Raw genomic sequence first — 15621 nt, forward strand, 5'->3', positions numbered from 1 at the left:
GCATAAACCATCTTAGAAACAAAGTTGTAAATAGATTTGATCTGTTTTGTTTTTTAAAGAATTTGTTTTTTAAAGAATTTTGTCAGTCTTTGTTTTTCTTTTATGTTTAGTTTAAACTAAAGGTTAAGTGAATTAAAAATCCCTGACCGCACTATCAAAACTGAGTAGTACTCTATCAAGATAATAAAATTTGTGCATAAAACACTTTCTATATACTGTGAGTCCTTTGAAACTCAGCAATACCTTCAGCTGAAACAAAAGACCCCTTAGATTCTTTCCCTTGCAATTGAGGGAGGCCAGCAGTGTTACCAGTAGGCTTCCAGATGATGTGCAATAACATATTTAAAACTACTGTGACTTGACTGCATCTACATCCAAAGAGAAATCTATGGAAATATCCAAGATCAGAAGTTCTCCAGAGCAGTAGTTAGTTTAAAGTTATACATTAATAAAAGATAGCCAGGCTTTCTGTATTCCATAAATCATAGGAGAGATTTAGAAATAGTTTTATATTAGCAACTTCATCAGGAGCTTTTTTGATTTTATGTTACCTAGACAAATGCAAGTTAGCAAGGTGTTCTATTTTGTAAATACTTTCATCTGTGTTCAGTTGCTGATTTTGAAGAGGCATTTCACTGTAAAGTCACTGCACAATATTCATGGGTACTTTCTGTTTGCTTTGATTTTGTTTTTTAAGAAAAGGATGAAGAAACAAAAGCACTGGAAGCACTTCTTTCTAATATAACCAAGCCAATGGTAAGTAACAAAAGCTTTTGATAAAATCAGAATGTATCTGTTGCCATTTTACAGTTGCACTTCCTTTTCTCTCTCCCAAGTTTAAAGCATCTTTAACTTTCCACACTAAAGCAAATTCACTTATCTCCCAGTTTCTGAAATGTAAACAATCAAAGTAATTTTTAATGTATTAACATTTATGAAGCTAAAATGGTCTTGATACTTACTTATTATGCAGAATTCTTCTTTGCCGGTCTGTGAATGTCAATATTAGTCGGCAGTAGTAGCAAGAGACTGAAATCACCTGAGAAGGATAAAGATTGGTGAGACAAAGATACCAGAACTTTATTGAGAGGCTAAAGGGCTGAAGTAGAGTAAACAAAGAGTACAGACTGGAATTCAGAACAGTTCATTAGGACCAGACTTAAAGAAGCTGGAGAAAGGGTCAGAAGAATTTATGACTGTAATAAATGAATATCAGTCTACATCTGATAGCGCTGATTTTTATCCAGGATCTGGAGTGTAATCCAGCTTTCCCACATCTCATCTTTCTTCTGACAGCTAGAACCTCCAAAGTCCTGCCAGCAGAGGTTTTGCTGCCTGTTATTGTGCATCTCATCTCCACAGATGTTAGCAAACACCTATTGCTATCACTCTGGTAGATCAGGCAGTAGAGACTTGTGCAGGGGATCTGGAGACTATAGGTTTGCTGTAAGATATAATGCCAGAAAGCATCTAAGGGTTTCATTTGCTATTAAAAGTACTATTCATTACTAATGAATAACTTAGCCTAACTAATCTGTTACTAATAAGTGACAATGTGGATGGGCCTTTCTGTCCTGACTAGAAATACAGGGACCAGTTCTCCAGATGTGTGCGCAGTCCTCTGTCAGTGGACAGGACATACAGAATGCCATCCAAGTTGGGGTATTCTCAGTGGCTGCATTGCCAAGAGGAACTCTGAGCTTCCTAAATTAGACTGTGAGAACTGTGGATCAACAAGTGTGGTCTTCTGCTGTGTCGCTAATAACATAGGGAAAAACAATGGAGTGCCAGTACTGTTGTTTTCTTTCACTCCCTTCCATCCCAACTCAACCATCCATGCCTTTTAGGCAAGCACACTATTTGCCTTCCCTACCATGTCCTTGCTTGAACAACATTGTATGTAGCTGTCTGCCTACAAGTGATCTCTGCAGACCTCAGAAGACATCACAGGCATAGGCAGTGGTGGTCTGCTACAGACCACATAGTGTACATGAGGCAAAAGGCCAAACTTCCGGCACTTGGAGAGACTTATGCTTTATGAAGGTAAGGGACAGTCAGGGCTGGAAGTGGATAGAAGGCTGGGTGATGTTGCAGCTTGGGGGAGTGTGGTGTGATGTGATAGGAGTCTGTGTTACTTACTCAGGCCTTGCAGGATCACAAGCAACCCTCCCACAGTTTCATTGAGGAAATGTTTTCCTCATGCTCTCACAAGCAAACCAGGAGATTGTTTTTTCGAACCTTCTGTTTGTAGTTCTCATCAGAAATATTCCTGCATGATTTTTATCGTTTTGGTTGAAGGACTCACTGTGTGGATCATGGTTCCTGATGGATCGTTAGCACCCTGTTCCCTGGGTGAACAGTGCCGGCACAGGCAGTACTGACTGTGGTGGTGGTCATATGATCAGATAACCATACTGGGTGCTGTCCAGTGCCATGTCCATTGCACCATATCCTGCTCCAGAAAGCATGGAATAATGCTGAAGGCTGACCTGTCCTGGGTTGTCCCATGTCTCAGTGCCCAGGTCCAGGGCATGTACATCTAAATCAGGTGGTGGTCTCTGTTGTGTACTTTCATTCACACATATCCTTCAGTTCTGTGTAGTATGGGATACATAAATTTTACTACCTCCAGACTCCTATTAGGTTCTGATTTTCTTGAACTTCTACCTGTATGGATCCCCCATTCTTTCATACATGGCAGTATTAAGTTGGTAAGGTGATACTGCCGCCAAATGACCCTTCTACTTAATAAGGTCTTGCTTGAACTTTTTTATGCCCTGAGGTAAGTGGGAGTGGTTCTGCAGATTGCACCATGATGAGTCCTCAGCGTCTGAGCAGAGTCGCCACCAGTTGTCATGTCTGTTAACCAAATAACGAAGCAAGCAAAAGAGAAGAACAGGGGCCTTGAAAAGGCAAAAGCAAAATGAAGAATGGCGCAGAACGCTGAGTAATAAGAAGAGGCAACAGAAACTCAGAATTTGATGGTTGTCTGTATAGCATGTAAATCCCTTTGGAGGGCATCATATTTTGTTGTTCTGTGTATGTTTGTGGACTTCTAGAATGTGATGCACCTCACAGTTAAGTATCCTGTGTCACTGCGAATGCAATCCAGATTGCACATACTAAAACTACTCTTTTGTTTGACACAAATGGCACATGTAATATAGTTAATGAGGAGATTCACTTTTGCAAGCCCACCTCTTGTTTCTTTAGTGCTAGGGCTCTGACTCAAGTATTGTGCTTTGCTGAAGCACACAGCTCAGAGCTGCAAGGAGGATCAATTGCAGCTGCATGAATAAGCATACAAAGTAATAAGTAATGCCAAGTTTTCTGAAAAGCATCTCAGAGCACATAATAATAGTGCATTCTTCTGATCTTAAATCTTTGTTCTTCAAAAATACTTTTTTCCTCCTTAGAGGTTTTTTTGGAAATATGTTAGTGTTTTGTGATTGAAAACTGACAGGAATTTCTGGATATTTCTGTAATAGAGCTTTGGCTAGCATTCAAAAAGTCAAGTATTGGGATATTATTGAACATCAAGGATAAAGGACAATATTAAATAATTGCATCTTAGTGAAGAAATTCCTAATTACTGTCCTATGCTTGTACTGTATGAGTCTTGTTTTAAAATAGTATATGCTGATGTAATCTAAGATTACCTGTTACGATCAGGTTCTTAAAATTATTAGATAGATACCTCTGCCTGAATTAAGGTACAAACAAGACCATATGGCAAAGTCAATAGTACAGATTTTATTTAACAGTAAATGTGAGGTGGCCGCATGTTTGGGGCAGTCCCGGCCGGCGCAGGGACCCTAGAACGCTTTCATGAACGCTGCCTCTCTACAATCCTAAACATCCACTGGTCAGATTATATGACTAATACATCTGTTCTTGAACAAGCAGCAGTCACAAGTATTGAGGCCATGTTACTGAACACAGCTGCGTTGGGCAGGGCACATCTCCAGGGTGAAGGACCACCGCCTCCCTAAGATCCTGCTTTATGGTGAACTTGCCACCGGCTGCCGCAAGAGAGGAGCCCCGAAGAAAAGATACAAGGACTCCTTGAAACAACATCTCAGCCTTGGCCATATTGACCAACGTAACTGGTCTACTCTGGCCTCCAATCGGGAGGCCTGGAGACACACCATCTATAATGCTGCTGATGCCTTTGAGAAAGCACGCAGGATCACCCTTGAGGAGAAAAGACAACGCAGAAAGAATCGTGCCTTGCAGAATATACCATCTAAGGAGTCTTTCTGCTGTGCCTTTTGCAATCGGATATGTCTATCTCGTATTGGCCTTTTTAGCCACCAACGCATTTGCAAGAAACGTGGGTAGAGCCCTTCCCAAATCTTCATTCGCGAAGCCTAGCCATGATGATGATGAAATGTGAGGTAGAGAAAGATAGAAAGAAATAGGAAAAAGGGGGAGGAGGGACAAAGACAGAAAGAGAGTGACAGAGAGACAGATTAAGTAGAAAAAATATCACCACTCTGTAGATTCTGACAGTGTCCTGCTGATCCTCTTCTTGTGGTCTTCTCAGTGATGAGTGTTCCAGTCTCGGCAAAGTGATGGTTGCAGTCTGGGTCCATCGAGGGAAGCCCAGGATGGTGAGGGAAGAAGCCTGTGTGTTGAGTGAAGTCTGTGGCACTAAGGAAAGTCCCGTGTGTCTTTTAATGGGCTTAGGCCACCTAGGGTGGGGAGTTTTACTATGGATGATGTAATACTGGACTGAATCACGGGACATTTCATGAGTCTTTGACACCTTCTAAGGCATTACAGCTGTTATGCCAGTGGAGTTGAGCCAATTATGGCCCATTATGGCCCATTCAGGCTATGTGTTAATTGTCCTGGTGCTTCCCTGGAGGGGAGTTATCACAACTGAGTCACTCGTGTAAGGAAAAAGAAACACTACCCTGCCTTGCAGGATTTGCCTGTCTCCTTATCTTGTTCAACACCCAGCTTGTAGCCTGAGGTGTTGGATGGGCCCTCACCACCTGGGCAGTTACTTGCACATTGTCAGCTTGCACCTGGATTGTCTGAGCCATTAGCATTGTAGTCTGTCACACTTGTGGATACATTCTTCTCCTGGGATAATTGGACAATAGTACTACCATTATCTTATCTTAAGTTCCTGTCACAGTCCAAATTAGTAGGCATATTCAGGGAGGGGTGACTTCGGAGAGCAGTTGCTTCTTTGCAAAGTTTGCTATAGTGGAAAAAAGTCCTTCAGTCATTTTAACAGTGTTTAAGCCATAAACACTGTTAAATTTCTGTGGTTCACAGTACCATAGTGCATATATACAACAGAGAAAAGTTTTTTTAAGAAAATTTTTATTTTAGTAATTCTTGACATTATAGTACTTTGCTTTTGTCCCTTACTAATAGTCTTGTGAGGAAGAATATAGCTGAACCTAGACTTACTTACCTTTAAGAATCATTTTCTTAGCTGGAAGCTGAATCTGAAAGCAGTACCAAATGTTCTATAAATGAGTTGAAAAGGACTTGAATTACTTCTCTGATTCTTTCTTGTCAGTGTTTGTGGCTGTGATTTAAAAAACTTTTTTAGCAACTGAGTGTGGTTGAAAATACTCATACACCTATATGTAAATTTACGGAAAAGCTGCTGAACTTAAAAAATATGTAATAATGGCCAGTCTTCGCGAACAAAGATTTTGGGAAAGGTCTTTTACCTTTCAAGCCTGCGCAATGGATTTTTTTTTTAGGTGAGACACAGCTTGCGCTGAACTGAGCCCACCCTTTAATCCTAAGGTTCATTTGCCGGGGCCAAGCAAGCTTGGACAATGGCAGTGAGGTCCTCAGGACGTAGGTTTGTTTAGAGTGACCTTCTCATAGATGGATGGCCTCACAGGGCTAACGAGCTCCATCTGCCCAGGGGACCTGGAATCGAACCTGGGTCGCACGGTGAGAGTGCCGCATCCTGGCCACCAGGGGTCCCCAAAAAAAAAAAAAAAATGTAACATCATATAGAATATGGGTCCAGAAGAAAAACCTCTATATTACTCACTAGTCACTGCTGCTGACTCTTTTCTTTTAGTCTGATTACTGACCCCTCATGCACAAGCTGTATTTTTGGAGACCCCATACTTCTCCACTGACATTCTCTGGGGTTGCAGAAAAGAAGGTGGCAACTTCAGTTAGATTCAGTTGTATAGGGGACAGGGTTGGAAGTTGTTTCCAATATTTATCCCTGCCAAGGAGTTAAGTGTTGTAGCTCTTGTTCTGTTCTTCTGCCTTGAGCCCATTCTCCTAGGCCCTCAGGTATATGCCTCTTAACACTTGTTCCATAAGTAGTTCACTCCCCAGTGCTCCTCAGCAGGTCTTACTAGTTTAGACTTGCAACTCCTTGGTTTAATGTGAGTGTACATTTCTCATGGGGAACCAGCATTTTAACCTGGCCACCTTGTTTATTACAGATCCCTTACTTAGGTTATAAATTTTTTAGCAACAGGGTTGCAGAAGATGGATATGAACTTCAACCTCATTGCAAATGCAGGATGGATTTATAATTTTAACTTCTACATCCACCAGGAACAGAGCAGTGCCTCACTTGGAGCTTCCCTGCTACGTTTTTCCTTTTTTTTTAATCTTTTGTCTTAAATCCTGTTAGCCTTTTTGTTTCACTGAATGTTTTTAACAATTTCTGTAAATTCTGTTGAACTGTATCTTTTTGGCTAACATATTTCTCCCTTTTCCCTATTCACATATGTGTGCGTGGGTATGTACAAATAATATCAGGTTTATACACTGTGGCTTTTTATGCCCCTTTAGGATGTCCTTACTTTCCAGCTTCTATGAATACTTTTCACATTGCATTTCTGGTTCTACTGACTGTTGCATTTAAGTTTTGGCAAATTGGCACAACAAAGCTTCAGCCCTTCATAATATTCTGTAGTCACAGCCTGTTTACACAAAGTAAAACACCAGAACAACCTACACAGTCACTGACTTTTAGCTTGGTACATAATGCTGCTTCATTGTTGTAGTAGTCACAGTGTTAACATTTGTCATCTATTATTTTACAAGTCTTCTGGAAGGTTTGTACGAGTTCACCAACAAACATTGTGCCAGGGGAATAACTTGGGATAACAATTTTTCATCCAATCACAGACTTAACATTTCACTGTGTTCTCTGTGATGCTTGTTGATATATAATGATTTCCACCAATACTCTTGAGTTTAATTTTACCAGTCAAAGTCCTGTAAGTTGTCTGTTACTCTGTAGTCTGTAATATTCTCTTTGATCTCCCTCCCACTCTCCCTGCTCTCTCTGTACTGAACAGTTGAAACCTCTAATCTTTTAATGTTCAAATAAGATCTGTGGTGCGTTGACTCTGGCTGGGTGCCAGGTGCCCACCAAAGCCCTTCTATTGCTCCCCTCCTCAGATGGGCACAGGAGAGCTGCCAGGACCCTGTTCCAGCGTGGGCTTCCCATGGGGTCACAACCTCCTTCAGGCATCCCCCTGCTCCAACATGGGGTCCTGCACAGGCTGTAGGTGGATCTCTGCTCCCCCCATGGACCTCCATGGGCTGTGGGGAATGGTCTGCCTAACCATGATCTGCCTCACAGACTGCAGGGGAATTTCAGCTCTAGTGCCTGGAGTACCTTCCCCCCTTTCTTCTTCACTGACCTTGGTGTCTGCAGAGCTGTTTCTCTTGCCTACTCTCACTTCCCTCTCTGGCTGCAGTTGTTCATCTGCAGGGTTGGGGTTTTTTTTCACCTCTTCTTAATTCTGTTATCCCACAGGCACTCTCACTGTCACTGCTGGGCTCAGCCTTGGCCAGTGGTGGATCTGTCTTAGAGCCAGCTGACATTGGCTCAGTCAGACATGAGGGAACCTTCTGGCATTTTCTTACAGAAGCCACCCCTGTATCCTCCCCAATCCCACCTACCAAAACCTTGCCACACAAACCCAATACAAGTTGTAATGCCACCTCTCACTCCTACCAACAGCATTACTTCTCTGGTGTAAACAAAGATAGACCAAGATGTTTGAAGGAAATTTAATCAGTCAGGTGCGTAAGACAATTTGGCATTAGCAAAGCATTAGGTGGAATGTTATGTGCAGTTCTGGGTAAAGCACTAATGAAAACGAATCAGTAGGAGATAGGGAACAGTGAGAATGATCAGAGATTTGATGAGGGGAGACTTGAATACTAAGTATCTTCAAATACATAAGAAACAACTGCAGAAAGGAGGGGAAGATCTAATGTTCAACTCCGTGGTGGCTAGGACTGGTAGGCTTAGCTAGTAGTGAGAGAGACAGTGCAAGGACACTAGGAAATAAAAATTCTGCTGTTAAGGTAGCTAAACGTGAGAATAGATCATCTTAGAATGGATCCTACTAATCCTGAAGTACAGTAGGTCCCCAAAGAACCTACATTTCTTTCCTTCAGGATCTCCTGCCACCTTCTGCAACTCAGGACGGTGGGATTAAAATGGTCAGAGAGGTTGCTTTTATCAGATTCTTCCCACAATTCCAAAGACTTCCAGAAATGCTAGAATTTTACTGAGGTGGTTGTAGATACTTTTAGTCTACTTTGTGGTCCCATCAAGCTGATAGTGGAATTTTTCTTACCATACTTTGAATTGTGTTTCCCAAGAACTTCAGTGTTTAGTCATACCAGCATTTGATCCCTTTCAGGATATGATACGCAATCTTGTTAGTGCATAAGTGTTTAGTGACATTATTTCCAAGACATTGAGGCTCACATTGTTTGAATTTTTTCTCCTTTCTGTTTTTGTTATCAGTAAGTCATTCCCTCTCTGTTTCATTCTTGAAGTTGACCCATTCAGGTTTTTAGTTCAGTAGATCATAGCAATTTGCAAACACCAGTTGTGAGGATAGCTTTTTGATTCTGATACTCAGGTAATAGATTTTCAAAAGCAATTATTCCCAAAATAGATATATATTACAGTCATATTGTAAAACTAATCATTTCATGTAATGAATGGAATGTGTTTCCCTTCTTTTGTGAAATGATTGTAAATAGTAGGTGGGTGCAAGGTACAAACCACAACAGCAGAATGCAATATTTATAAACATCCACAAAATTCTAGGCATCCTTCTATAACAAATCCTAAAGATTTGTAATCACCTCCATGCACCTAGGCACTCATATGAGCATCCCCAACCCCTTGCACCATGTGTGGGTTTCAAGCAGCACCCACTCTTCTGGGTGCGTGAGTGCCTCTAGTCACGCATCTCCATTGTGCATTAGTAGCTTTGCATGTAACCGTGTTGTTCCCTACAATCTGCTAATCCGCAGGCCACTGAGAAAATTTTTCACCAGGTCACATGCACACACCCAGGCTGTGGGTCTGTGTCTGCTGTCACAGCAGCTGAGGTGCAGCTACTTATGGCATCCATCAGGCTTGGATGGAGGCAGCAGTGGTGGCAGGGCAATTTCTTATGCTGTCAGGCCAGGTTTTGATCATTGCTCTGTTCCACTCCAGCATCCTTGGGCTCTGTTATGAGTTTTCATGCTGTATTTATACTTCTGAAGCTGATTACTTCTGTGTTTCAGAAGTCTCTTTGTGATTCCTCATTTCCATTTAACCCATGTGGGGATCACTGCCTTTAGCATGATTAGTCTGCTGGAACAAACACTTGTCAGGCAGTTAGAAGTGTTGCGTTCACATACACTGCTTATACTCATATTTCTGTCACACCAACTTTTGTTATCCAGGCCTTTCTGCAAAGAGTGGGCTGTGCAAGCAAGCAGCACCACAGGAATTCTTCAGGACATTGTATATATATATATTTATGTATATGTACATGGACCTTGTGAGCATGCCTTCATCTATATATATGTATATATTTCATAAGAAAACTGAGTTGGCAAGAAAGTATTAAAAAAAAAAGTCATATTCTGTGTGACTTCAAAGAAAAATGTGCCTGAGCGTGGTTTAACGAAGTGCCCAATATCCCAGGATGTGCTTTGCCTCACCAGCGCTTAAGTCCATGTTTCAGCAGCCCACTGGGTGGCGTTCGGTACCGAGAGATGTCTCTGCCCTCAGCCCCGTGCCCAGGATTGCAGTTTTCTCATGGCAGTCCTTGTATTTCCAGCTTGATTTCATCTGTAAAAACAAGTTAGTAGCTACTGTATGAGTATAAATATTCTGATTTGCTAATAGTATATTATTTTCTTCTCTCTTATTTGATCCTTTTTGGCAAAGTAGTGTTTATATAAAATAGCACTTAAAGGGCAGAGATCTCAAAAGTTGTGTTTCTACAGGTGTCAGATATTCAGGCAAGAACAGCACTGCTTATGTGGTCCCCTCCGTCCAGTGACACCAGAGAAGACACTGACAAGAACGACATGCCAGAGGTTTATACTTACGAAGTGATGATTTCAAATACTGGAAAAGATGGAAAGTACAAAACTGTATACATGTAGGTGTTTGTTATTTTAATTTAATTGCTGCTGCATTGAGTTCTGTGGGTTAAAACCTTATTTAAAATCTGCTTGTTTTCCAGAGAGTTAAATAATTGCCAGTTTTGTGCAACTGGTATTTTGAAATTAACTACTTTTTTCAGTAGAATTTGTTTTGTTTTATTACTGAAGTCTCTGCCATCAATTGGAATGTAAAGACTTTGTTCTTACATGTTGGAGGCGTGTTTTAATACCACTTTGCTGTATTTCAACCAGATGCATTAGAAACCATGGGTTCTCAAATAGTGAGATATGCAAATTGTATTTATCATTATTCATGTCAGCACATGCTTCTGCTCCCAGTAATGTTATTCCTTCCTTCCCCAAAATTGCTCTTCATAAGAGACAGTCTTATGATATGAAAAAAAAAAGTAAGTTCACTCAGAACACAACTCACAGTAGCAGCAAAGCAAACAAAACTCTTTCATTGTTTCATTCCTAACACAATGGTCTTCAGTCAGTTTTTTGCAACTTGGAGAAACATAACAGTAAAATTTAGCCTTAAAGGTGTAGACCTCTCTAATAATTATAAACCCATGTATCTAGCTAGTTTATCATGGTCACCTTCCATGGATTTCATGAAATCACGATATTCCTATCCTAGAAACTAGAGGAAAAGAAATGAGCTTTGGTAACATAAGCTGATGTCAGCAAAAGCAAACTAATTGATGTTACTTAGGTGCCTTTTCTGTTTACTAGACTCTAGCAAGTAGGTATATGCAGTCAGGTACAGTTTTAGATAATTGTTTTTGCAAGGCTGAACTGAGCTTCTGTAGGCCCCAGTACTGTAACAGGGTTTTTTGTGTAATAACATACATACATACACGTGCAACTTACTGAGTAAAGAGGAAAATAAAAATTATTTTTTAAAAAGCACAAACAAACTAAAAAGTGCCTCAAAACCACCAGGGCAAAAGAACAAGTAATGCAAGAAGCTTCTAAAATTCCAAGATAAATGCATTTACATTTTACTATATTTAGCAACAGTGTTAAACTGTTAGCAAATACATTTCATAGAAGGTATGTTAGGTGAGTGGATTAGATGATATATGTCTTTTTTATAAATGTATGGGATTCTGAAATAGTCTTTAACAAAATTGTATCTCTTTCCAGTGGGGAAGAAAATAAAGTTACTGTAAATGATCTCAGGCCAGCAACTGATTACCATGCAAGGTAAGTATCTCATTTTCTTTTCATTAAGTTCAGTGGAATTATTTTAAAAGTTTCATTGAATCTGTGTATTTACATAAGTCTTCAGAGATTGTCTTTACCATTTCTCACCCTCCTTTGAGTCACAAATGGACATTTTTGGCTTAGTTGACCACTCAGTCCATTTTGGAAAATATATGATGATTAGTGCACCCCTATCCTACCTCCATACTCTTTGCTTCATGCCAGCACAGTGACCTTTTTGTGTCCTTGGAGCCAGGCATAGATGTTACTTTCAATTTTCCACAAGCAGCAGAGGAAAGTACCTAGCACAGGAAGATGCTCACTGCTGGCCACCTGAAGGTCACATTATGCTGCTGGTTTTGCTTTGCTCCAGTAGATCAGTGAACCTGACCCCATATGCGCCAGAAAGGATGGCCCCAGCTCAGTGTAATTGTACCCTTCTAGCGGAATTTGCTGCTTCAGGAGGTCAGAAGAAGTAGCATAGGATTGGAAAGATGCAGTTAGGTGTTCTTCTTCCCTCTTTGTTTTTAAATATTGGAGAGTCATTTGGAGCTGAGCTTGGCAAGGGGTGCAAAGACTAATAAGGGCTTCTGTAGCTCTGTCAGCCAGAAAGAAAGGGCAGAGAAAGCACATCCCCCCTTATGAACACAACTGGCAAACTGGTAACAGCAGACAAGGAGAAAGCTGAGGTATTCAACAACTCTTTTGCCTCAGTCTTCACTGACAACCTCTCTTCTCACTCCTGTGAAGTGGATGGACCATGAAATAGGGACTGGGGGAGTAAAGTCCTTCCTACAGTAAGAGAAGAGCAGGTTTGGGACCACCTGAGGAACCTGAACCTAAGTCTATGGGACCTGATGAGTTGCATTCCAGAGTCCGGAGGGAATTGTCTTATGTAGTTGCCATCTCCATCACACTTGAAACCACTCTCCATCATATTTGAAAAGTCATGGCAGCCAGGCAAAGTCCCGGGTGACTGGAAAAAGGGAAACACCACACCCATTTTCTTTAAAGGGTAGAAAGGAAGACTCTGGGAACTACCAACGTGTCAGCCTTACCTCTGTGCCTGGGAAGATCATGGAACAGATGCTCCTAGAAACTATGCTAAGGCGCATGGAAGACATGGAGGTGATTTGAGACAGCCAGCATGGCTTCACCAAGGGCAAGTCCTGCTTAGCCAACCTAGTGGCCTGTGGTGGAGTAGCTACATCAGTGGACAAGGGAAGGGCTACAGATGTCACTTTTCTGGACTTCTGTAAGGCCTTTGAGACAGTCCCCCACAATGTTGTTCTCTCTTAATTGGAGAGATATGGAGTTGATGGTTGGAATCATGGTGGATGAGGAATTGGTTAGATGGTCACATTCAGAGAGTAGTGATCAATGGCTCAATGTCCGGATGGTGTTCCTGAGGCATCTGTATTGCACCAGTACTGTCTAATATCTTCGTGAGTGATATAGACCAGGTGCACTCTGAGCAGATGACATCAGACTGAGTGGTGCAGTTGACATGCCTGAGGGACAGGATGCCATCCAGGGGGATCTGGACAAGCTTGAGCAGTGGGCCCATGGGTTCAGCATGGGTTGATGAGGTTCAACAAGGCCAACTGCAAGCTCCTGCACTTGTGTCGGGGAAACTGTGGGTATCAGTACAGGCTGGGGGATGAAGGAATTCAGAGCAGCTCTACCAAGAAGGACATGGAATCCTGATGGTTGGAAAGCTGGAAATGACCTCGCAGTGTGTGCTCACAACCCAGAAGGCCGACTGTATCCTGAGCTGCATCAAAAGCAGCACAGACAGCAAGTCAAAGATGGTGATTCTGCCCTTCTACTCTGGTGAGACCCCACCTGGAGTACTGCATCCAGCTCTGGGGTCCCCAGCACAGGAAGGATGTGGACCTGTTAGAGTGGGTCCAGAGAAAGGACACAAAAACAGTCAGAGGGCTAGAGCGCCTCTCCTGTGAAGACAGGGTGACACAGTTGGAGTTGTTCAGCCTGGAGAAGGCTCCAGGGAGACATTTTGTGGCCTTTCAGTATTTAAAGGGGGCTTATAAGAAAGATGGGAACAGACTTTTTATTAGGGCAAGGGATAATGATTTTTGCATCTTCATAAGCCAGCAACCCAGGTTTTATATCCGTGGCCAGAGGAAAGGGGGTTTTTTGGAGTTTTGTTTGTTTGTCTTTCAAAGGAACAGATGAATCAGAATAAAGTGCCATTCACCTAGGGAAGACACAAGGCATAGCTACACAACTTAGGGGGCAGGGAGAGGCCAGAAGATAGTAACGTATTTCCTTTTAGAGACAAGCTGTTTGAAAAACAAACCATTTCTCTTTGAGACAGAAGCAAGAATTCACTCTTCTGAAGTAGGCGGAGAGTTAATTCCTAGCCTTCCTAAAGGAGAGGACAGGGTGAACAGGCTCAGCGAGGTCTTGAAGGAGTACAGAAGAGACTCAAAATGTATCAACAGCTTCACTGTGCTCATCTGACGAAAGCACTTGCATATCAGTTAATATGTCTGCAATAGATAATGAGCCTGCAAAATGTTACCGTTATTTCCCAACCAAGGTACAGCTAATAACAGATATATTTCAAATATAATTATGAGACTAAAGCTAACTGATGGTAATGATGTACATCCAAAGTAAAGGATTCTTTTCTTTCACATTACTTTAATTGACCAAGATGTTTCCAGTTATTTATTTATAACAGTGATATTTTAATAATGAAGCAGCAAGGCAGTAACTTAATTCTGAATACTTGGTTTTCTTTGAAACTACAGATACAGATTTTGAAGCAAAATGTTATTGACTCTTTTCCACTTTAGAGTACAAGTAGAATGCAACTGTGTAAAGGGGAGCCCTTCAGAAGCAGAGAGTTTTACCACAACGAGTTGTGAACCCGATACACCAAATCTGCCCAGGATAACTAATCGGACCAAAAATTCTCTTACTCTTCAATGGAAGGTAAGAATTGCTTCACAGCCTTTAAAATAAATATTTTAAACTCTTCAGAATTGTTGTGGATTTGTCAATAAAATATCAGTTCATTGAAATGGAAAATTTTCATCAAACATACTAATTTCAGTTACAGTTCTATGACTGGAAATAGATGCACTGGATTAAATGTGGCCTTCAGTAAGAAGAGAAGGATTCACAGAAAAGCAAGGAGCCTTTGCAAATAAAGTTACTGAGTTCCAGTCCCCTACTGTACTGTGGAACCGATTCCTTTCTCTGCCACTGAACATGGCTTGTTTGTGCAAAGCAAATTAAGTAGTCTGAAAAGACTGAAATTTGAGCAGACCTGCAATCTAGCTGCTCAGAAAAATACTATAGCATTTTACACAGCTGCCTGAATACTTTTTCAAGATCTAAATTAGAAAACAAAACCATAAACACAAAACAAGTGTTCAGTGGATAGAGACTGAACTAGGACTGTCTTGGTAAGTGAAACAATTGTATAAGGGGAGCATCATTTGCCTTCTGCTGTTCTTGTCATGGTTTGACCCCTACATACATTTTTTCCTTAAATGGTCTTGTTTCCAGTTAAGAGTTCTAATTTTCTTGTTTTCCTGTTGCAGGCATCTTGTGATAATGGTTCCAAAATCCACAGTTACCTTTTAGAATGGGATGAAGTAAGCAAGTTTTTTCTATTGTATTTTTAATTTCATAGGTTTTTGAAGTAGTTGCATGTGACTGTGCACATCAAGTTGTGTGAAAATTATGGCTTCTGTTTAGAGGTGTGTGACAAATATGGAATTCCTGAAGCAATTATCAGAATATTGCCTAATTTTTTTCCTGGGGAATATAAAATAGTAGGATCTTAATTGCGTGATTCTGCCACTCTTAATAGTGGCTTTTTCACTTGTAGTCCAATATTGTGTTCAAGAGCTGACACTGAAGGATCATTTTCCAATGACAGTCTTTCTTCTTTACAAAGGGGGTGGATCAGCTATGCCCCTGCAAACATCTTGCAGTCCCTACCTGGACAGC

The 15621-nt window shown here is 41.2% G+C and overlaps 1 protein-coding gene across 9 annotated transcripts in view; it reads left to right on the plus strand.

The window, feature by feature from the left end:
• The window catches only part of FNDC3A (fibronectin type III domain containing 3A), a 118581-nt gene that overhangs the window by 74050 nt on the left and 28910 nt on the right, over positions 1 to 15621 (plus strand). For all 9 annotated transcript variants that reach the window (XM_027674362.1, XM_027674364.1, XM_027674363.1 and 6 more), the window contains 5 exons: positions 698 to 756; positions 10264 to 10421; positions 11575 to 11634; positions 14457 to 14595; positions 15210 to 15263. In XM_027674362.1, coding sequence (XP_027530163.1) covers positions 698 to 756; positions 10264 to 10421; positions 11575 to 11634; positions 14457 to 14595; positions 15210 to 15263 — 470 coding nt within the window. The remainder of the gene's footprint in view (positions 1 to 697; positions 757 to 10263; positions 10422 to 11574; positions 11635 to 14456; positions 14596 to 15209; positions 15264 to 15621) is intronic.

This window comes from Neopelma chrysocephalum, unplaced genomic scaffold, assembly GCF_003984885.1.
Source record: "Neopelma chrysocephalum unplaced genomic scaffold, ASM398488v2 Primary Assembly neopelma1_25, whole genome shotgun sequence".
Taxonomy (NCBI): Eukaryota; Metazoa; Chordata; class Aves; order Passeriformes; family Pipridae; genus Neopelma; species Neopelma chrysocephalum.